This window comes from Capricornis sumatraensis, chromosome 20, assembly GCF_032405125.1.
Source record: "Capricornis sumatraensis isolate serow.1 chromosome 20, serow.2, whole genome shotgun sequence".
NCBI lineage: Eukaryota > Metazoa > Chordata > Mammalia > Artiodactyla > Bovidae > Capricornis > Capricornis sumatraensis.
Genome location: NC_091088.1, coordinates 21,355,377 through 21,379,217, shown reverse-complemented (window position 1 = coordinate 21,379,217; position 23,841 = coordinate 21,355,377). Strand labels below are relative to the sequence as shown.

Genomic DNA, 23,841 nt, shown 5'->3' with positions numbered 1-23,841 from the left:
TCTGCAGGCAAGAAAAAGCATTTCTGCAGTTATGCTTTCTTTGAAGTGATTGGCAGTGTGGTTAGCATGAAGAGGTTGGAGTGATCCCAGAGTTCAAGCTCCATCTTCCTTCTTAACTAAAAAGTAAAATTGAGTTTGATTAAATTAAGGTACTTTTTTGTTCTTTGGAACAAAAAGTTACTACTACTACCTCCCTGGTGGCTCAGAGGTTAAAGCCTCTGCCTCCAGTGCGGGAGACCTGGGTTCAATCCCTGGGTCGGGAAGATCCCCTGGAGAAGGAAATGGTAAACCACTCCAGTATTCTTGCCTGGAGAATCCCATGGACGGAGGAGCCTGGTAGGCTACAGTCCACGGGGTCCCAAAGAGTCGGACACGACTGAGCGACTTCACCTTCACCAAGTATATGGACTCTAATTGAATTCCATTCTGCTTCAGAAAACAGATGCAGGGAGACCAGGTAGGCAGTTGTTACATTATGGGATCTCATGATAAGTTTACAACACCTTACCTTTACCACTTAAATGCTCAAAACAGGAAAACTCAGAAAGAGGTATGTTTAATTACTCACAAAGGTTAAGTGAGTTAGCTTGATAAAAGTAAGAAGTAGCATATCTGAAAAAGAAAAAAATCTATTATTTTTCTGTCCCCTGACTTAAAAAAAAGAAGCTGGGTCATCTGTGTGCCTATTTTTAACCAAGGTTTGTGCTTTTTAATTTGTTAGTGTGGCTCTCTGTGCTGTATGTTGTAGTTACAAAGGAGATACAACCAGGATTATGCTTAGTCACTTCGTATATTCATCTAATTTTGAGTGGGCCAGCCAGTCTTCTGGTCACTAGAGATGCACAAGTGTATCAGACAAGTCCCTCTTTCTAGTAGGAAGAGACAGATAATAAGAAAATAGTGGGTAATATAAGTAGGAATTGAAATGCTATTTATGTATTTATTTATTTATGTATTATTTATGTATAAAACAAGATGAAGAAGAAAATATGGTGCTTCTTTAGCAGTCAGAGAGCCCTCACAAGACTTGAATAACAGGAAGGAACCAGCCATGCAGAGTGAGTCTAGGCAAAAGGAATAACTAATCCCTAAGGCAAGAATTAGCTTGGTGTGTTGTGGAAAGAAGGCCTGTGTAGCTGTAGATAGCAGTCAGAAGGTCAGCGGGATGGTCAGAACATAGGACTTAGGAAGTCAGAGTAAGAAGTATGGATTTATTCTAAATGGACTCTGTTGGAAGATTTTATGAAAGGCTGTGATGTGATCTGATCTATGTTTTGAAAGGATCACTGGCTGGTGGGTACAGAGTAGATTATAAGGGACTATGGCAGAAGTAGCCAGTTTTCTTCCAATATCCATTTTACCTTTCAGTGGATCTCTGAACTTTAAGCACACAATCACCCAAAATAAATACTAGATTTTCCAGTTTTCCTTGGAATTAGGTGTGGCCATGTGACTAAGTCTGACAGTTACATGTGTGTTGAACTTTGGGGGAGTGGTGGTGTTTTTGTCACTCAGAATTTTTATTTTGACATCATGGTAGATTCTAAGCAAATGTTTTTAAAGGAAGGAGGAATGCCCTGTGTCACTTCTTCATTCTTGCTAAGTGTAATGCTGGCATGGTAGCTGTAAAGATATAGTACCTGGCCCTCCAGCATCTATACCAGCCCATCAGATGACCTTGGGACTGAAGTCATATACAACTGAACAGTAAGATAGAAGAAGCTTAGCCTCTTTGTTTCTTTCAGTATACTATCACTCTCCTGTTGAAGTTGTCTTTAAAGTGTGGTTCCAGGGCCAACAGCTTTAGCATCACTAGGGAATTTGTTATAATGCAAGTTTTCAAGCCCCACCCCAGATTTACTGGATCAAAATCTCTGGAAGTAATGCCACCACCCCCCCCCCCAAGTCTGTGTTTTCATAAACCTTCCAGGTGAATATGATCCACGCTAAAGTTTGAGAACTACTGTCCCAGTGATTTATTTCTCAAACATGGATGAATTGCTGAGTAGGATGTGTATAGTTTTAATCCTTGATATATATTACCAGATCAACCTCATCAAAGCTGTGACAGTTTACAGTCCAGTGACAGCATAAGTCAGTTTGCTATATCCTGACCAATACTAGAATCTATTTTTATACTAGCAAGGCTGAATTTCTCCATTGGTTTTTTCTTGGCACTTTACTCTAGTGGCATAATCTTTTTTCCCATTTATTTTTAGTTTTATTTATGTTTTGGTCTCTTGTGAATGAAGTTGTTCCCTACCCAAAAGTATGAAATCACCTTTTTTTCATTCTGCTATTAATTTTTCTATTTAGCTTGAAAAGGGAATCTACTTTTTTTCCAAATAATTAACAAGTTATCCCAGAACCATTATTAAAACTGCCCTCTCACCCAGTATTTCAAATATTATATAAATCGTAATAAATTCTGGGATATATATGTCTGATTCTGAAATTTTTTCTTTTCTTCCATTTTCTAACCTAAAAGCCCATTGAGAATAAGGACCATGTCTTTTTGTTTCATTGTAATTCCAGGGACTGACTCAACTACCTGTAATGCAGTGAATGCTAGTAATGTTTGTTGACAGATAACAGTTTCTTCCTCTACCATTGCTACATTTTATAATTCTTGTAGCTTTATAGTAAGCATATTATTTTTATGAATTTTTTTTATATTTTCCTTGGCAAATATGGAAACGTCTTTAAGATGATCGTCAGAAAAGCATTTTAAGTATCTAGAAAAAAGCTAAGATTTTTATTAAAACATCATTAAATATTATCTGACTTACTGGGAAGAATTGTTACCTTTACATTGTTTCATTATCCAAAATGTATTACTTCTCTATTGTATTTACATTTATTTACTTGTTTAATTTATTTTAGTCTTAGGCTCTTCCCTTAATAGGTATAATAATTTTCCTGGTAATTCTCTTGGGACTTGTGGGTTTTAAAATAACATTGTCTATAAATAGCAGTCTTGCCTCCTTTCCAGTATTTATTGCATTGGCCAGAGTTGCCACTATTAAGTAACAGTGAAAAAAATAGACCTGACCTTGATTTTTACTTGATTGAAAAGTACAGCCTTAAACTGGAAGGTCTGGAGACAAGATTGCAGGTAGAATGCTAATATCAATGATTCAGGGTTAAAAGGAGTAGCTTGGAGGATTTGTATTTAATACCTTGAATAGCACCTGTCTATCATTTAGGCCTTCATTTTTAAGTCAGATCTATATAGTACCCTACGCTAAACTCCAGAATCAGAGGTGAGAACATACACGGTGGGTACTACTTTTTTCAAACATGAGATCACAAGCAATTCTCTGCATAACTATACTTTGGGGTTGTTGAGTTTAGAATCTTTATTTTGGCATGGATCTCTTTTCTTTTTTTGTTTTTCTTGGCATGAATTTCTGCTTTAAAGAATCAGTACCTTCCTGGGTACGTTGTTTTTGAATTCAAAGTGTGAAATCTTTCTGGATTTGAGAAACTACTGACCCTTTGGTAAGATATAGAAGGAAACAAGCGACACACAGATCAGGACTAAGGACAGAGCAGAGCGCAACAGCACTGCTTCATGTACTAGATAATTCCAGCGTTTGGCATCAGTGGAGTTTGTTTTAATATCTCAGCCTGATTATAGCAAGCAATTTGCAAAGATCCTATTGTACAACTGGGAGAAACTGTGTTTATTATGATACAGAATTTAGAGTGATTAATCGTTAGAACTGTATCACCACAGCTATCACTATATTTCTAGCCCCAATTGTTCTAACTTGCCTTATTCATTCCTTTTATTCAGTGGCATAGTTGATTGAGTTGTGAGTAGTAAGATTTGGGGAGGGGGATTATGAGCAACACCCTATATAAAGTAGAAGGAATAAAAGGTTATTTGTTCTAATTTATTTTTAATATGATTTTTCTACCTCAGTTGTATATTGTGTGCAAATTACCTAAATCATGTTTTAAAAAGACATGCTTTTTTAAGTCATTATATAGGGTAATTTTCCAGGCACAATTCATCTTTTTGCCATTGTTTTACTGTTCTCCTGGTTTCGATTTATTGATTTCTTACTTTCCCTTTCTGCCTGACTTTGTATTACTTACATACTATGAATTACAAATGTGAAAACTGGTAAATTGTTATGCCTGTGAATCAGGAGGAAAGGTACAATGAGCACAAAATTTTGACCAGTTGTATATCATCTGAATGGGATGATATACCTTGGGAAATAATGTCCTCTATCAAGATGCCTTGATACAGTTTTGGTATTCGCTGAATTGTCAAACATCTGTTATTATTCCAGTTTGTTTTTCTTTTTTTGGCCGTATTTTACAGCTTGCAGGATCTTAGTTCCCAGACCAGGGATTGAACCCAGGCCCTCAGAGAAGGCTCAGCATCCTAGCCACTGGACCACTAGAGGATTCCCTAATTTTTCTTTTTGATCAGGAATCTTCTGTGTTTTTTGTTTTTTTAAAATCGTGTTTCAAAACTCCATTCCCCTAACTGTGATCCAGTGCAGAGATGTGAAGAGTCTGAAGGAAGGATTGTTCCTACATACAACTAGCAACCAGATTGTTCAATACGACTAGCAACCAGAGAAAAGGAGGCGTAATTACAGTTGTTGCGAGTTGACAGAGGAGACAGAGGTCAACAAGAATACAGCAAAGATGAAGATGTATGCTTAGATTATAAAATGTAAACAACACAAGATCACAAGAACTCTGTACATTGGTGACTTTGGGTGGTAGATGCCTAGTACATGGTACTGAGCGAAGAGTGGCCTGGCCATCTGCCAGTCCCTTCACTAGCGATCTCTTCTGTGCCTCCATCTCCGTCACCCCTAAACATCCTTTAAGTTACTAAATGCAGTTAACACTACATCTGAGTCTTAATCATGTCATAAATCTCTCCTCCTTCCCATTTACACTACCACTGCTCTGCTTCAAGACCTTAGCATCTTTGCTTCCTAAATGACCTCTCCTTTTAAAAATTTAGATTCCACACAATCGTCAAGATTAGTGATCTGAAACACAAATGTGATAATTTCACTGTCTAGTTTAAAAAAAGAAAACTCAGTTACTTCTTGTAGTCAAAGGTTTAAACTCTTTAGCATGGCATTCAAGGCTTTTTACAATCAGATCTCATCCTACTATTTTTTTTTTTTTTTTTTTTGGCCTTCATTGAGTCTTTGTTGCTTTGCTTGGACTTTCTCTAGTTGCAGCAAGCCGCGGCCACTCTTTGTTTCAGTGCACAGGCTTCTCATGGCCGTGGTTTCTTGTTGTGGAGCACAGGCTCCAGGCATGAGGGCTTCAGTAGTTGCAGAAGGCAGGCTCAGTAGTTGTGGTTCACGGGCTTAGTTGCCTTGTGTGTGGAGTCTTCCCTGGCCAGGAATCAAATTCATGTCTCTTGCACTGGCAGGCAGATTTTTATCCACTGAGCCACCAGGGAACACCCTCATCCTAGTATTTCTAACCTGATGTATCCTTTTCCCCTCCACATGCTAACTGTACTATCCTACTCAGAATTCACTAACACTTCCTAGGTAAGTTTTCATTGTCTTAGCTGTTTCTCCCTCTCCTGGGTAGAAGTTCTATTAGGTTTCACTAGAATAGACCTTTTTTCCCTAAAGTTTTCCTCACTCTGTTCCTGTTAACCCCCAGCAGAGTGAACAAATGCTTCCCTTTTCTGCTTCCGTTGTGTTTTCTGTGTAACCCCTGCTAAATTCTTTTTCACCTTGTAGATTGTCTTTGACAATACGTTGACTCCTTAAGGATGAGTTTGTCCTCATATCTATGGTTTAGCAGAATGCCTAGCACGCATAAAAGGCTCTGTGCAATGTGCATCATCATCTCATTTCATTTTCACAACAACCTGTGTGGTTGGTGTTGTTAGTACAACATCCCCATTTTACAAATAAGTAAACTGAGCTGAAAAGGTCTCACAGCTGGTAGAAATCAAAACTTGAACCCCAAACCTAGATCCAGCTAACTCCTGAAGTCCATTCTCTTGTAACTGTTTTGCTTTATCTCTCTCCTGCCTTAATCTGTGCATCCTCTGTGCCTGCTATCCAGTAGGTACTCTGACGTGCTTGCTGACTGATTGAATGAAAAATAAAAACCCCAGTTCACGTAGGAGGCTGATAATGTGGTTTCCATTGAGAGAGTGAAAGATACCAGTGCACCATTCTTAAAAAGAATGTGTTATCGTCAAACACAAACATACAAAACAATATATTATTCATTGGGGATCAGAAATGTTAAACGTGGAGGGAGGGGAGAAGCTCCATTTTCCAAATAGTGCCTGCTTTTGTAATGCAGGACACAGCATAGTGCTGCACAGGCATAGAATGTCTTGAATTGATTTCCAGGAGACTGCTGCCCCCTTACTTCTGTTTTTATTATGATGTTCTCACAAGTCAAATAATCTAAGTGAACTTTTACTGGCATAATATATTGCAAAGCTAGCCATAATGCGTGTAAGGTCTGAGGACGTAGAGTGCAGTAAATATAGGATAATTGGGATCAGCACAGTTCGTTGTACAAGAAAAGAAAGGTATGTATTTTTGCATCCATCATAAATTGAAAACGTACTTATTAGTGCTTGTATAAATGCGTGTCATATCAATTTTGTTTTTTCTTGGGTTGTCTTGTCAAATAGTAACTCCGAACATAACGATTAATAGTATTGAGTGTGAATGTTAGTAAGAAATAGGGGGGTTTAGTTTTTTTTTGTCATCTGATTTTTCTCATAAACTTGGTAAAATCTAATATAGATTCAACTTTTTAACTTATCTTCTCTTATTTCTCTAGTGTTGTTAGTAACAATACTTGTAGTGGAAGGAATTGCTGTGGCCCAAAAGACCCAAGGTAAAGAATTTACAATGCTAATTTACTACGTGTTCAGAGCAGTAGGATTGCTTTTTGGAAGGATTACAACTTTCGAGTACTATTTCCATAATCCCTCTGGGGTGTTTCAATGACCTAAGGCTTTCTGTCAATCTATCAGCTTTAATTCAGCCAGGTTCAGCTGCAGTTGAGTAAATTGTTAACATAAAATCTTACACTGATAAATGTTAAAAATTGGCATAACTAGTGACTCCTAGAACACTATGGATTATGTCCAAAAATTAAATAAGATTCATGCTTTATCACCAAGCAAAAATAAAAATCCCTTTTTTCCAGTGTAAACAAATGAAACATTTCCATCAATATCTTATTCAAACCCCTGAGGACATGTTCCAGTTATTGTTTATGAAAGAGGATTAGATAGTATGATGTTTGAGCCAGATTTTTATTTCAGAGTTGAGTACATTTCCTAAATAACCTGACTTATTTTTATTTTCATCAAAGTTATACATATACCTGACAAAAATTGAAGCATTCTAAAAAGTTCATTAGGAAATATCAGTCTACCAGCCTCCCAAACCCCACTTCTCCATGGTAGTCTACCAGCCTACCAAACTACTCTTTTAGCTGATTCTTTTGGTATTTTCCTGCATATTTCTGAATAACAAAGTATATGGTTATTCTCAGTTATTTCAGTTTGAAGTAGTAGATAATTTTCCCACCATGGAAGATAAGAATTTAGCTCTTTTTTGTACCTACTCTTCACCTCTAACTACATATAAATGTTCTTTTTAACTTTGCACCTGCAGTACCCATGTCAGTATTTTAACAATTCTGGTTACATCTGTTCAAGTCACCACTGGCCTTTTTCAATATGAAAATTTTGTCTTTGGTTGTAGTTTGTAGGGAATTTTTCTTTCCCTTTTTTCTTGTTTTATTTTTAAAATTCTCTTTTCTCCATTTTCTCTCCTGTTTTTAAGGAATTCTTATTATTTGGTTACTTTTTTTAAAAAAAATCTTTTCTTTTTTTCCATTTCTCATCTAACTGTTTTCTTCTCAGTAGTCTTCATTGAGACTTCTAAACCAAGAATTGGAAAACTTTTTTCTATAAAGGGCCAGATAGGAATTGTTTAAGGCTTTGCACGCCATTATAGTCACAGGAGCACCTACTCAGCTCTGCAACTGCAGGGTAAAAGCATGAATGAGCATGTATTTATTCCACTAAACTTGACTTTACAGTTACAGGCAGCAGACCAGATTTGGTCCAAGGCTCATGGAAAGTGAAAATGTTAGTCACTCAGTGGTGTCTAACCCTTTGCAACCCCATGGACTGTATGTTGTCCACCACAGAATTCTCTAGGCAAGAATACTGGAATGGGTAGCCAGTCCATTCTCCAGAAAATCTTCCCAACCCAGGGATCAAACCTGGATTTCCTGCATTGCAGGCAGATTCTTTACAGTGTGAGCCACTTCTGCTCTAAACTTTTTTTTTTCTATTTTTAGAAACTTCTTTTGTTTTCTGAATAATCTTTTTCAGAGTATGCTGTGTTCTTGTATTATAGATATGCGTTTGACCCTTGAACAATGCAGGGGTAGGGTTAGAGTTTAGGGTTAGTCAGAAACCTGCCTGTAGCTGCTGGCGGTCCTCTGTGTTTGAGGTTCTGCATCCTCACAGTCAGCCAACCACAGATGAGCACTCTACGATTATAATGCATCCACGTGGTTCAAACCTGTGTTGTTCAAAGGCCCGCTACTCCCTTGTTCTCTGAGAAGATTAAATGGTAGTTTTGTTTAGTGCTTTTTTTTTAAGTATTCTATAATCTTTGCTTCTCAGAGTCACTTTTTTATTTGTTTTTAGTCTGTTTTTCATATTGGAGGCTTCCCTCGCGTGTCTGGTGCTCCTTGAGTGCCTCTCATAGTTACGAGAGGAGCACGCAGATCTGCTTGTTAGCCATCTGCAAGTGCACACAGGGCTGCTTTACTGCTGCCTTTCCTGGTGAATGATTGAATCCACCTATGAATCTTTTTCTCTGGACTCATTAGTTTCCTCAGCAAAGGTTATTTCCATTTCCTGCTTAGAGGCTCTATATCTGACCAAGAGGCCTTTGGGGAGTTGAGTGGGGGAGGAGAAGGGGAGTGTGGTTCAGCATGTTACATTCACCTCATCTCCCTGTTTTCCTGTTGATATTTGCACCCTCTGCTGTGCCTGATGTTCCCTGGTCCAGCAACCCTGTTTACTTTCTCCAAAGAAATAGCATTATTTTCTGATGTGGTGATAGAGTAGCATCTACCTGGGTTTGTGGAGTGGGAGAGAGGGTATTAGGAGTCAAACTGATTGCAGAGACTTTTAACCTAGCCTCATGTTTTTAAAAATACCCAACTTCACCACTTCCACCCCCACTTCCAGAGATACCTACCACTGCCAGTAGTTAATATTGCAGCTACCTATTTGTACTTATGGGTTTATGCCCTTTAAAAAATTATTTACAGTTGTTTAAGTGGGCTTTGAAGAAGGAGCAGAGCTAAATGCATGTGTTCAATCTACAACCTTTACCTAAAAATCCCTTTGCAATCTTTGAGTCTTATTTCACTTTGAGTTAAACTAAATATAGAGGTACCATACCTGAGATAAACTCCTGGAATTCTTTTATTTTGTGTCAGAACTGAATTCTATAGAGTTTTGCTAATTTATCAGAGTCTCCCACGTGGTTTTGCCCTTATAAAATGTAAGCATTTTATTTCCCTGCTGCTTTACATGGCAGATTTGTCCTCTAGAGCAGATGCTTCTGCTGTCTTCAATCTGTTATGCTCAATTGACAATAGTTCTTAAAAATTGTGTGTGTGTGTAACTCAATTGGCAGTTGTTTGGGGAAGTTGTAGGGGAAACTAACTAACGTTTTAAATTTTCCGTAAGATGGACAAAATATTGGAATGAAGCACGTTCCTGCAACCCAGTGTGGCATTTGGGTTCGAACCAGCAATGGAGGTCATTTTGCTTCACCAAATTATCCTGACTCATATCCACCAAACAAGGAATGTATCTACATTTTGGAAGGTATTTGACCAATTTCTATCTTTCATTGGATGAATGTTAACTTTTTTTGTAAAACTAAATAATTGGTTAAATGCTCTTTTTAAACCAGTTTGAACAAAATGTAAACATGTATTTTAATTAAATCCTAGTCGTGATAAGTATTTCTTAATACTGCCAACATTAACAAAATGATGGTTGAAGTTTTATAAGAATTTTTAATCTCCTAAAATGATATTTAACTAGATGCATCAGTATTTATGAGAAACTTCTCTGATAAGAAACTTAAACTTACTGACATCTCTTATTAGGCTTTATGAAATTCATGTCCATAGTTACATTTTATGTTTCTTTCATTTCTTCTGTTTTTCCGTTCCATCATGGTACATTGTATCTCGTGAATTAAGCATTAGCTTCTCAACTCTTAATTTTGAGCATTCCGCTACATTTAACTAATTTAATATATAGCATATGCCAAAGGGAAAGATTACTATAATTCTACAGATAGCATTGTTATTAACATACAATATAACATTTATTATGAATTTTATATATAATAACTCAGTATGATCCTCATCTATAAAACAGTAACAGAGAAGTTGTGCTTTTCTCACTGCGTCAGGATATTTTTACTTTTTCTTGTTCACATTGCCCTGATTTACTTACTCTTTCTTTCTAGCTGCTCCACGTCAAAGAATAGAGTTGACCTTTGATGAACACTATTACATAGAACCATCATTTGAATGTCGGTTTGATCACTTGGAAATTCGAGATGGGCCATTTGGTTTCTCTCCACTTATAGATCGTTACTGTGGTGTGAAAAGCCCTCCATTAATTAGATCAACAGGGAGATTCATGTGGATTAAGTTCAGTTCTGATGAAGAACTTGAAGGGCTGGGATTTCGAGCAAAATATTCATTTATCCCAGGTAAATAACTTATTGTTTCACTAGCAAGATCTCACTCTGGTTTTAGAATCTTAAGACTGGAAAACAGAAAATCCAGTCAAGTTTATCAAATAAAGGTTTTTAAAAATTGCCAAGATCAAAGGGGAATCAGCCTATGAATAAATGTTTAATAAAAATTAGAAATAGAGCTATAATATCACTTGAATTTTGAGGCATATCATATATGGTATTACATTATTTCTTAGATTTAAGTTTTATAGCATATTTCAAGGTCAAAGACATCATAATAAATACATTTTTAAAGTAATTCAACAAATTTGTCTTTTCGTGATCTCTACCAATTGTTTTGGCAGGTTTTTTTCCCTTGGAATGGTTGAATTAAACACTCATTTAAATAAACAGTCCCTAGAAAATACTGAACAGTAGAAAGAATAGTGCTCTGTACTTGGAGGCAAAAGATCTGGGTTTGAATCCTTTCTGTGCCACCTGCTAGCTGTAAAATTTAGTATTAAGCATGGACTTGTGCCTGAGCATTGCTGTTGATAAGACAGGAATATCTTCGTGAGGCTGCCATAAGTAATTACCAGAAACTTGGCAGCTGAAAACAATGGTAGTTTATTCTCTCAGAGTTCTGGAGGCCAGCATCCAGCAGGGTCACTTCCCTCTAGGAACTCTAGGGGAGAATGCTTTCCTAGCCTCTCCTTCGTCTGGAGGCTGCCCCAGCATTCCTGCACTTGTGGCCTCATCACTCTAATCTCTGCCTCCATTTTCACATCCCCCCCGATCTTCTCAGAATGCTTAGCTTAATCACATCCTTTGCCTTAGAATGTAATATTCACTTTTTTTTTTAACCTTACAAGGTAATAAGGTAACCTTTTAACCTTATAAGGTAATAGTCATAGCTTGTGACAGTTGTGATGTGGACATATATTTGGGTGGTGGGAGAGGGTCTCCATTCAGTGCATTCTACCCATCTTACCTACCACAGAGTTATGTGGAAACGCTTTGTAGTCCTCAGAGCCTGTCCACTGTAAAAGTATACATATCCCTAATGCAGAAGCCCAAAGGTACACTAGTTATTACTCCTGTCTTCAGAGAACTCACAGACTTAACAAGATGAAAAAGTAACTTAATGTAAGAATCATATAATCTTTTTATGTTTTCGTGCAAGAAATTTACTAACTTAAAAAAATTTTAATTAGAACAGCCAAATGAAAATATCATAACCTTATCACCCTATCAATAAAAAACCAATATAAGCTATATGGTATATATCACTTCAGATGTTTTTATCTTTTTATTTTGTTTATTTTATATAACGGAGATCATGCTATTCTTTCAACTGTGTTACCAGTCTTTTTTTTTCCCTGAAGAATATATTCAGCTTTTTTTCCCTGTTTTAAGTGTCACTTCAGTATTTAAGTTCTCAATGTCAAAATGATCACATTTTCAGAAAGTAAAATTTGTACTTTTTTTTTTAGAAATTTTAGGCATATAGCACACTGAGTAGAAAGTACAGAGTTATGGTATACTTTATAATCACCCCCGTACACACACAGCCACCGCTAAAACCTAAGATGAGCATCCAGCACCCAGGGTACATTTGTTACAACTCATGAACCTGCATCACCACCTGAATTCTGCAGTTCACATTGGCGTTCACTCTTGACGTCGTACATTCTGTGCGTTTGGGTAGATGAGTGATGTAATGATGAATCTACCAATACCGTGTCATATGGAGTATTGCAAGTGCCCTAAAAATCCTGTGTGCTCCACATAGTCATCCCACCCACTCCAGCCCTGGCAACCAGTGATCTTTTTACCGTCTCTATAGTTTTGCCCTTTCCAGAATGTCATATCCTACAGTATGTAGCCTTTTCAGATTAGCTTCTTTCCCTTAGTAATATTTGTTTAAGGTTCCTCTGTTTTTTTCATGGCTCAGTAGCTTTTCTTTTTTTAGTGCTGAATAATATTTCATTGTATGAATGTACCACAGTTTGTTTGTTTGTTGTGTAGAAGGATGTCTTGGCTGCTTTCAGGTTTTAGCAACCACAGATAAACCTGCTATAGACATCCATATGCAGCCATTTGTGTGGACAAGTTTTTAACTCATTGGGCTAAGTACTGTGGAGTGCAATTGTTGTATCATATTAAAATTTGTCTTAAATTTTTCCTTAAATGGAGAGTGGTGATGTTTGCACAGCATCATGAATATACATAATGCCACTGAACTGTACACTTAAAAATGGATGAAAGGGTAAATATTATATTTTACTACAATAAAAATTTTAAAATTACAAACACGTGTCTAAAAAAACTTAATATGAAAATTCAGATAGACATACATATAAACTTGTCAGAATGAAAAAATTGCTAGTCTAAAATATCTTAGACTCTTTAATTAGCCTATTTAAACCTATTTTAATTGACAGTTTTTAATATGTAACTGATTGCTTAATTCTTGTTAATTTCTTTTTTTTTCTTTTTTTTTTTTTTGCCATGCTGCATGCGAAATCTTCCTGACCAGGGATTGAACCCATGCCCTCTGCAGTGGAATCTTAATCTGCACAAAATCTTAACCATTGACTTTCAGCATGATTATCAAAGTACATGTTGAAAAAAGTAGGAAAAATTTTAGCTTAATTTAGAATACATCACAGAGACTATTCTTTCCAACCTCCCTAAATAAAAGAAAGTAACAACACTTCACCAGTTTTGCAGAGATGTGTCAAAGAGAAATCTAAATCTTAACCAGCATTAGAGTAAAAAAATCACAGCAACTCTCTGGCAAGTGAATCAGAACTTCCCATGTAGGCAAGAATTCTAGGGATATTGTCATTGCACTAAAATTTTCAGAGTTATTCCAGTTACTTCCAGGAAGTAGGAAACCATTACAAGGCTCTGCCTCAACAAATATCACCAGTAGCTCAGAGAATTTCATATATTTAAAAGATGCTAGTTTCTCATCGTTAGTAGCTTTCATCCACATTTACAAATCCCTGGGCAAAATTTATTTTATAAATATGGCTTAAATAACTAGACAGCCATGATTTAGCTATTTATGAATTACCTATTTATTTTGACCTTTTTTTTCTTTAGTAGTAAGATTGTGGCAACCTCACCCACGTTTTAAAAGTAGAGAAAGAAAAATTGTCTAGAGAATTAGAGCTAGTCCTGATTTTGCCATTATATTATCTAAAATAGTCATCATCTCTCTCTGATTCAGTTTCCTCATCTATAAAATAGAATATTACAATATCTTGATGTTATTGTTATTAGCATCATATTAAACATAAGGTATGTAGAAACTGAAGTACTATAAAACGCAAATGTAAGGTAATTAGTCTAGAAATCTTAAACATTCTTTTTATTTTAATGTGTCTATATTTCAACCATAAACCATATGAAGTAGCTCTCATGATACATATAATAGAAGAAAAAGAGAGCTGCTTTTCTTCCAAGAATCTTTACATATAAAGTTGCCTGACTTTGTTTTTTGATATTTTTAAAAGCATTGTTCAAATGATTAAGATACCTTTTATTTCTTTCAGGTAGTCTAAACATATTTGCAAAAACCTGACTCTATGTATGACTTTTTTATATAATGTATTTTTGGTGCTGAAGTATCAATTCAGTTAATTGATTTAGTTATTAAAAATCAAATACCTGACCAATTTAATTAAATCAATTATTTTAATATAAACTATTGGTTGTCAACTTTCTGTGAACTATTTCACAGGCCAGAATATACTGTATATCATTTAGTCTTCTTTCTTTTTGCTGCCATTGTGAAAATGCAGCTCATTAAGCTACTACAGTGGGCTTCCCAGGTGGCTCAGTGGTTAAGAATCCACCTGCTGATGCAAGAGACATGGGTTCGATCCCTGGTCAGGAAGATCCCCTGGAGAAGAAAATGGCAACCCGCTCCAATATTCTTGCCTGGAAAATTCCAGGCAAGACAGCAGAACCTGGTGAGCTACAGCCTGTAGCTTAGTCAGTCAGTCGTGTCCAACTCTGTGACCCCATGACTGTAGCCCACCAGGCTCCTCTGTCCATGGGGATTTTCCAGGCAAGAATGGGTTGGGCAAGCTGCCTTGCCCTCCTACAGGAGATCTTCCCAAACCAGGGATTGAACCCAGGTCTCCTGCATTGCAGGCTGATTCTTTACCGTCTGAGCCACCACAGAAGCCCAAGAATACTGGAGTGGATATCAGGCCTACCTGATTCCCTGAGTTAGCAGGGAAGCCTGGGCTACAGCCTATGGGGTCACAAAGAGTTGGACATAACTGAGCACACACACACACAGCTACTACTATGGTGAGGAGGAGTAAATTATGTGTAACATAAAATTCACTGTTTTAACCCTGTTAAATGTGCAAGTCAGTGGCATTGAGTACATATACAGTGTTGTGCAGCCATAGCCACTGTCCATTTCCAAAACTGTTTTGTCATCCCGAGCTGAAATTCTGTCCCCATTAAATACTTAACTCCCATTACCCTATCCCTACAGCCCTGTGAAAACTATCTCTATTAATTTGACTAATCTAGGGACCTCAATAAATGGAACCTTACACTGTCCTTAACTGTCTGGCTTATTTTACTTAGCATAACGTTTCAAGACTCATCCATGTTAGATAGCATGTGTCAGAATTTCATTCCTTTTTAAGACTGGATAATATTTCATTGTAGTCTATATCTTTCTACTAGCTACTGCAGTTGAGAAAGAGTTGTGAGTTTTCAGGTAGCATAAATGTTATTAATTCACAACATGATCAAAAATTTAAGCATTATCATTTTTAAAAACATCAGTCCTATAAGTGAGCAGCGCTTTGTAGTATACACCAATGAAAGCTTTCTCTTGCTTTGTTGTTAAATGCAGTGTTAGATATAACATAAGACATTAAGCCTTAAATTAACTCTAAAATATCTCAGTGCCAATCACTTTCTTCTCTTCTCTGTTACAGATCCAGACTTTACTTACCTAGGAGGTATTTTAAATCCCATCCCAGGTTTAGTATATTACCTCTTTTTTTTTTCTCATGGCATCTTTGATTAGTCTTATTTTCCTTTGAACATCATTCATCTGTTCTTTCTAGATTGCCAGTTTGAGCTATCAGGAGCTGATGGAATAGTGCGTTCTAGTCAGGTAGAACAAGAGGAAAAAACAAAACCCGGCCAAGCAGTTGATTGCATATGGACGATTAAAGCTACTCCGAAAGCTAAGGTAGTATTAAGTATGCAGTCACTTCTGAGAATGATATAATAAGATGTGATTTGTACAATGTGTTATTTGGTTCATGCACATACTTGTTAGTTAAACTGGTGTTGCAACTTTTTAAAAATTTTATTTCAGTCATGAACACCTAACATCAGCATTGTTGTAGTTAAATAAATTACAATGTAAACTTCAGGAATATTACACATACATTAATATCCTTATTTTAAGACTCTTAAAATCTGTGTATTCCTAACTGGACAGTACAGGTATTGATCAGTGTGATCATAGATTGATAAACATCTTTATGAGGAGGTAAAACAGGCTATAAGAGGTTGAAGTGTCTTGTCAGAGATCTCAGTGTTGGTTATAACAGTGTCAAAACCAAAACACAAATACATTGTCTTAGTTCTGTGTTCTTATCATGCTGTCCTCTGCTAATCATGTAGAATTTTTGTTGGAAAGTACCACAGGGAAGGATGCTTTCATAAACTGACAGATTGAGACTGGTTCCTAACTACTACTGCTTTTTGCTTTTAATTTGTACTTCTGGGAATAGTAACAGTTAAAATTGTATTTATTGTATATATATATGTAAAAAGAGGAAAAAAAGAGTGAGGGTAAGAGAACAAACCTTTAAAGAATTAACAAAAATCAAATTTAAAGTTGCTGGTAATGTGATGGGTTAGATAACCTGAAAACCTACCTGTTACAAAACACCTAGAAACATGAAATAATATATAATAGATGTCCTTTTTAAAGCATAGATAAGCCCCCCCAAAGAACATAATCCTTATGAACTAGAACTGCAGGAACTATAAACCAGAGCAATAAGCTGAAAACTGCAATTGATGGTACAAATGCCAAATGCCCCTGCTGATTTCAGTAACCTGTGACTACTCGGGTGAGCATGCCAGGAGCATGATATTACCCACACTGAGACAAATAAAAGGCCTACGGTTCATGTGGCCTTTGTGAGGTTCATCACATAAAGCTGGAACCCACAAAGGGAGATGGTTGCCATGAAATGGTAAAAAAACTCTTCTATGAGCACTGGTTGTAACAAAAGAAGCTTATCTTTTTGGGCTCAGTCTCAGGATGAGGGTGAGGCTGAGGTCTCCCCTGACAGTTGATACCTAGAAACCTATCTTTATTAGTTTGGGGTGCAAATTTATGTTCCATGCTCAGCCCAGGAATCACTTAGGCCCAAAATGAACAAAATGGTCCTGGGCTTATTACACCTTTTGATGCATCTGGCACAGATAAATACAAGTAGCCATGTAGGCTACAAGATTGCCATAGATATACAGTAGACCCCCAAATTAGACAGCGGATAGGTGAACAACCCACCGCAAGCTGAGTTAGCAAGCATAACAGCAGGAAGTTTCTTAGATCCCCAAGATCTGAAGTGTTTTAAATGTCCAACAAGTAGGTATCAAAATATGAGAAAGAAAAATACCAAGTAAACTTTAAAAATAACCAAACAGATCTTAAAGTAAAAAGTATAGTATTGAGAGATAGATTCGAGAAAATTACCCAGAAAGTAGCTTGAGGATGGGAGACAGTGGCAATGTATTAAGGAAATTGCAAGAAATAACAAAAGGCATTGACATACAGTGATTCTCAAAGCAAGGAAAAAAAGAGGTAACTGACCCTGAGTTACAATCGGCATCACAGACAACACGAATATCTCCAAAACATCTAGAGAGAGAAGAGATTGCCTAGAAAGAATAACAAAGGAATAACCAGTAGCAAAATGGAAGCCAGAAAGCAATAGAATAACATCTTCAAAGTGCTAAGGGAAAAAATTAACCAGCAATCTAAAATTCGAACATTCCATGTCCAACTAAACTGTCATTCAAGAATGAGGGCAAAATTAAGGTATCTGGGGGCAAAAATAATAAACCAAGTGCTATGGTAAAAATCCAAATGTATCTGTTTTAGGTTAACTACAGAAAATTTTGAAAATACAAAAACAGAGAAACAGATACTTAAAGAGCTAGTATAACTATTAAAATTGAAATCAAGATGGTCACTAATTCATAAGGAAGATATATTTTTAATTTTATGTATTAATATAGCCTCAAAATATACAAAACATGAATTGACAGTTGTCAAGGGAAAATTGTGACAAATCCACAGTTATAATGAGTAATTTTTTTAACCTCTCAATAATTTAATCAGGCATGCAAAAACTAATTGTCAAGGCTTAGGTTTAAACATCACACTGTGCCTAATGGAACATGGTATCCCAACTCCCAGCATTCAGAGATTTTACATTCTTTACAGGCGTGCATGAAACATTTATGGAAACTGATCCATACATTGAATGGAAAAAGGAAGTCTGACATACACACCAGTGCTTGGTATCATACAGAGCATTCTCTGACAAAAGTACAATTAGCAACCAGAAACCAAAAGATAACTTTAAAACCCCATATGGTGCTAGTAAAGTTGGATAGTTGCTTGTAGATCAATGAAGTTAGAACACATCTTCATACCATACATACACAAAAATAAACTCAAAATGGCTTAGAGACTTAAACTTTGAAACTCCTAGAAGAAAACATAGGCAAGCATTCTCTGACATAAATTGTACCAATGTTTTCTTAGGTCAGTCTCCCACGGCAATATAATTAAGCAAATGGGACTTAATCAAACTTCACAAGCTTTTGCACAGCCAAGGAAACCATAAACAAAATGAAAAGACAAGCTACAGCATGGGAGAAAATATTTGCAAATAATGCAGTGACAAGGGCTTAATTTCCAAAATGTTCAAACAGCTCATACAACTCAACAAAGAAACAACCCAAGTGAAAAATGGGTGGAAAACCTGTATAGACATTTCTCCAAAGAAAAAATTATAGATGGCCTATAGGCATGTGGAAAAGTGTTCAACATTGCTAATTACTAGAGAAATGCAAATAAAAACTACAATGAGGTACCACCTCACACTGGTCAGAATGTCCATCATTAAAAAGTCTACAAATAACGTATATTAATGAGGGTGTGGGAAAAAAGGGAACCCTCCTACACTGTTGGTGGGAATGTAAGTTGGTGCAACCACTATGGAAAACAGTACAGAGGTTCCTCAAAAAACTAAAAATAGAACTACCATGTGATCCAGCAGTCCCACTCCTGGGCGTATATCCAGATTAAACTGCAGTGCTCCTGTGTTCCTAGCAGCACTATTTACTGTAGCCAAGACATGGAAACAATGTAAATATCCATCCCATCACAGTTGAAAGGATAAAGATGTGTTACATGTATGCAATGGAATACTACTCAGCCATAAAAAAGAACAAAATAATGCCATTTGCAGCAACATGAATGGAACTAGCTATTATCATACTAAGTGAAGTAAATCAGAAAAAGAAAGATAAATACCATAGGATATACTTACATGTGGAATATAAAATAAGACACAGATGAACCTGCCTGCAAAACAGAAATAGACTTATAGACATGGAGAACAAAGGTTTGATTGCCTAGGAGGAGGGACAGTGGGGAAAAGATGGAATGGGAGTTTGGGTTAACACATGCAAACTATTACATGTAGAATGGATAAACAACAAAGTCCTACTATATAGCATGAGGAACTATAGTCAATAGATATAGTTGAGTTAAACCATAATAGAAAACAGTATCTTTAAAATGTGTATATTTACATATACACACATGCCTATATATGTGTATAACTGAATAATTGTGCTGTACAGCAGAAATTAACACTGTAAGTCAACTACAGTTTTTAAAAAAATGTTTAGAAATAATAATATATCATCTAGTAATATGTCACAGAAGAAATTAGGATGAAAATTTGAACACATTCATAAAAAAAAATTAAGCAATAGTGAAAATACTACATATCATAACTTGTGGGATATCCCTAAATGTACTTTAGGGAATTTGTGATCATAAATACTAATTTTAGAAGAAGAAAAAGATTTAAACTTAATGAGCTACAATTCAGCTAAAGAAGCTAAAAGGATAACTGAAGAATCCAAAGAAAGGATAATAATAGAAGAACAGAGATAAATGAACTTCAAAATTTACAAAAAGGAAGACTCAACAAAACCAAAAAGTGGCCTTTTATTTAAAAAATAATAGCAACAACCATACTTCTGGCAAGAGTAATGTAGAAAAAAGACAGTATTAGAAGTGGGAAAGGTCATTCACTCAACCACAGCTGAGATTAAAAAAGCATTGTAAGACAAACTATGAAGAATACTTGCTGAACAACAACAAAAAGAATAGCATTTCCTCAATAAATTACAAAGGGAAAAAGAAAACCAGCAGGGGGATGTATAGATTTAAAAAGTACAAGTCAAATTAGTTTGAATTCAAACAAACTACAGAAGGCAAGGAACATTAAGAGACAATTAGAAGTCTGAACACTAGAATTTGATACTAAGAAATTATTCACTTGTTTGGTTAATAATAGTATGAAGTTATTGTTAACATCTTTAACATTACATATGAAACTAATTACACATAAAATGGTATCTCTAGAATTTGTCTCAGAATAATATGTGAGAGGCGAAGTGAAAGTATGAAGGGTGTGAATGTAAAAGTTGCTTAGTCACGTCCGACTGTGTGACCCTGTGGATAATACAGTCCATGGAATTCTCCAGGCCAGAATACTGGAGTGGGTAGCCTTTCCCTTCTCCAGGGGATCTTCCCAACCCAGGGATCGAACCCAGGTCTCCCGCATTGCAGGCAGATTCTTTACCAACTGAACTATCAGGGAAGATAAAGCTAAAGTTAGGGAATGGGTAAAATGAGCTTATGATACTATTTTGTCTGCTTTTGTATGTTTGAAATTTTCCATAATCGAAATACTTTAGTTTGTTCTTTGCTAATACATTTGTGAACAGTCTAAGTGAACAGTTTACTGAAATATATAACGTATGTATATACATACATGTTTACATACATATAATTTATCAAAATCAAAGAAATAGAAAACCTAAATAAACTTAACAAATTGACAAAATTGATTTTATATTAGATTGGTACAAAAGTAATTGTGGCTTTGCATTGTTGAACTTCGCCATTTGATATTGGAGTGCATTCTTAAATAAATGTTGTATTATAATCATTTTAATATGCATTTCTCACTTTATTTTTTTGCTAATGACTTTATTACTTGCTGTTTATATTCATTTCAGACTATAGAAATTATATTAGACAAAAAGCATTTTTAAGCGATTTTCTTATTCGAGTTCAAAATGGGTCAAAAAAGCAGCAGAGACAGTTCTCAACATCAGTGCATCTGGCCCAGGAACTACTAATGAATGTACAGTGCAGTGGTGGTTCAGAAAGTTTCACGAAGGAGATGAGAGCCTTGAAGATGACCGTAGTGGCTGGCCATCAGAAGTTGATAATGACCTGTTGAGAGCCATCATCAAAGCTGATCCTCTTAAAGCTTCACAAGAAGTTGCTCAAGAACTCAACATCAACCATTCTGTGGTCATTTGGCATTTGAAGCAAATTAGAAAGGTGGAAAAGCTTGATAAGTTGATATCTCATGAGCTAACCACAAATCAAAAGAATTGTTGTTTTCTCTTACTGTACTCAACAACGACAAACATTTCTCATTTGGATTGTATATGACAACCAGCAATGACCGGCTCGGTGATTGGACCAAGAAGAAGCTCCAAAGCACTTCCCAAAGTCAAACTTGCACCCAAAAAAGGTCATGGTCACCGTTTGGTGGTCTGCTGCCAGTCTAATCCACTACAGCTTTCTGAATCCTGGCAGAAGCAATCCATCTGAGAAGTATGCTCAGCAAGTAAATGAGATGCACCGAAAACTTGAACGCCTGCAGCAGAATGGGTCAATTCTAATATATAGTGGAAATACATGTAATCTTGTTCTGTAATTTCCAAGTCTACTGTAAATGTGTTATCATACTTTCATAATGTAAAAACATAAAAATTTTTCTTAAATGACCTTCGTTTTTCTCCATAATATCTGATTCTGACTACATGTTGCACAACATGCTTCAGAAGTTGAATGAATCAGAGGTTTTGCCTCATCCAGCATATTCACCTGACCTCTAGCCAATGGACCGCCACTGTTTCAAGCATCTTGACAACTTTTTGCAGGGAAAACACTTTCATAACCAGCAGGATGCAGAAAATGCTTTCTGAGCATTTGTTGAATCCTGCAGCATGGATTTGTATGCTACAGGAGTAAACAAACTTGTATCTTGTTGGCGAAAATGTGTTTATTGCAGTGGTTCCTATTTTGACTAATAAAAATATGTTTGAATGTAGTTACAATGATTTAAAATTCACAGTCCAGAAATGCAATTACTTTTGTACCAAGCCAGTACTTAAAATATGATAACAGAAAAGCTGGCCAAATTAGATTTTACCAAATATTTAAGGAACACGTTATATAAACTGTTTTAGAAAACTGAAGAAGAAAGAACTTTCCCCACCCTGTTTTATCAAAACTAAATAGATAGCATGAGAGAATTTTAAAACAGAGAATTATTTATAAAATGAAGGAGAAAGAAAAAGACCCAAAAGACTAAGTAGCAACAAACTAAACCTAACAAGTATTTTTTAGAAAACTTGACCAAAGATGGGCTTATCTTTGACATTTGTGGACAGCTTACTATGAGAAAACAGAAAATCAAATGATATGGTTTACCATATTGACACTTAAAGGAGATAAATCCACATATATCAATAGATGCAAAAAAATCAGTAAAATTTAAAATCTATTGATTAGTGAAAATCAGTAATTCCAGCATAGGATATATCTTCAGCATGATGAAAACTATCTTCAAAATCCTATAGCAAACATCATAATTAATGGTGAAACCTTAAAATCATTTTCTTTAAGCTTACGTCTATTGCCAGTACTTTTTTTGGTGGTGGTCAGTGCAACAAATGAATACAGTGACAGATTTTATTTTCTTGTCCTCCAAAATCACTGTGAATGGTGACTGCAGCCATGAAATTAAAAGATGCTTGCTCCTTGGAAGGAAAGCTATAACAGACCTAAAAAAGCAGAGACACCACTCTGCCAACAAAGGTCCATATAGTCAAAGCTATGATTTTTCCACTAGTCATGTATAGATGTGAGAGTTGAACCATAAAGAAGGCTGAGGACAAAGAATTGATGCTTTCAAAGTGTGGTGCTGGAGAAGACTTGAGAGTCCCTTGGACTGCAGGGAGATGAAACCAGTCAATCCTAAAGAAAGTCAACCTTGAATATTCATTGGATGGACTGATGCTGAAACTCCCCAATACTTTGGCCACCTGATATGAAGAGCCAGCTCATTGGATGCTGGGGAAGATTGAAGGCAAAAGGAGAAGGGGCAGCAGAGGGTGAGATGTGTCACAGACTCAATGGACGTGAATTTGAGCAAACTCCTAGATAATGAAGGACAGAGGAGCCTGGTGTGCTATAGGCCATGGGATCACAAAGAGTCGGACATGACTTAGCGACTGAACAACAATGTGACGAGAAAAAAAGTTCATCAATTATAAAAATAAGTTGCTTTCCAAAAGTAATTTGAAAGTAAAACACAAAATCATACCAGGAAGTAATTTTTCAAATTATATTGAAATACAGAAAGAAGACCTAGAGAATTGGAGGAAATCAGAGAGACATACACCATTTTCATGTATGAGAAGATGGAAATGTTTATTCCCAAATCCATCAATTTAAAATTACAATCCACATCCCCATAGGGCTTTCTGGGGAACTTCAAGCTAACTCTGAAATTCACATAAAGAGGAAAGGATCCAGAAGAACCATGACAATTTTGAATAAAAACAAAGTGAGAGTACTTACCCTTTGAGATGATACTGTGAAGGTTGG

General features: G+C 36.1%; 1 protein-coding gene across 1 annotated transcript in view; it reads left to right on the top strand.

Annotated features, from left to right (window-relative positions):
• Nucleotides 1-6,470: 6,470 nt before the first annotated feature.
• Nucleotides 6,471-23,841, top strand: part of NETO2 (neuropilin and tolloid like 2) — a 53,045-nt gene continuing 35,674 nt past the window's right edge. The window contains exons 1-6 of the mRNA XM_068992274.1: nt 6,471-6,476; nt 6,774-6,867; nt 9,761-9,901; nt 10,557-10,805; nt 15,749-15,772; nt 15,881-16,008. Of these exons, the coding sequence (XP_068848375.1) occupies nt 6,471-6,476; nt 6,774-6,867; nt 9,761-9,901; nt 10,557-10,805; nt 15,749-15,772; nt 15,881-16,008 (642 nt within the window). The remainder of the gene's footprint in view (nt 6,477-6,773; nt 6,868-9,760; nt 9,902-10,556; nt 10,806-15,748; nt 15,773-15,880; nt 16,009-23,841) is intronic.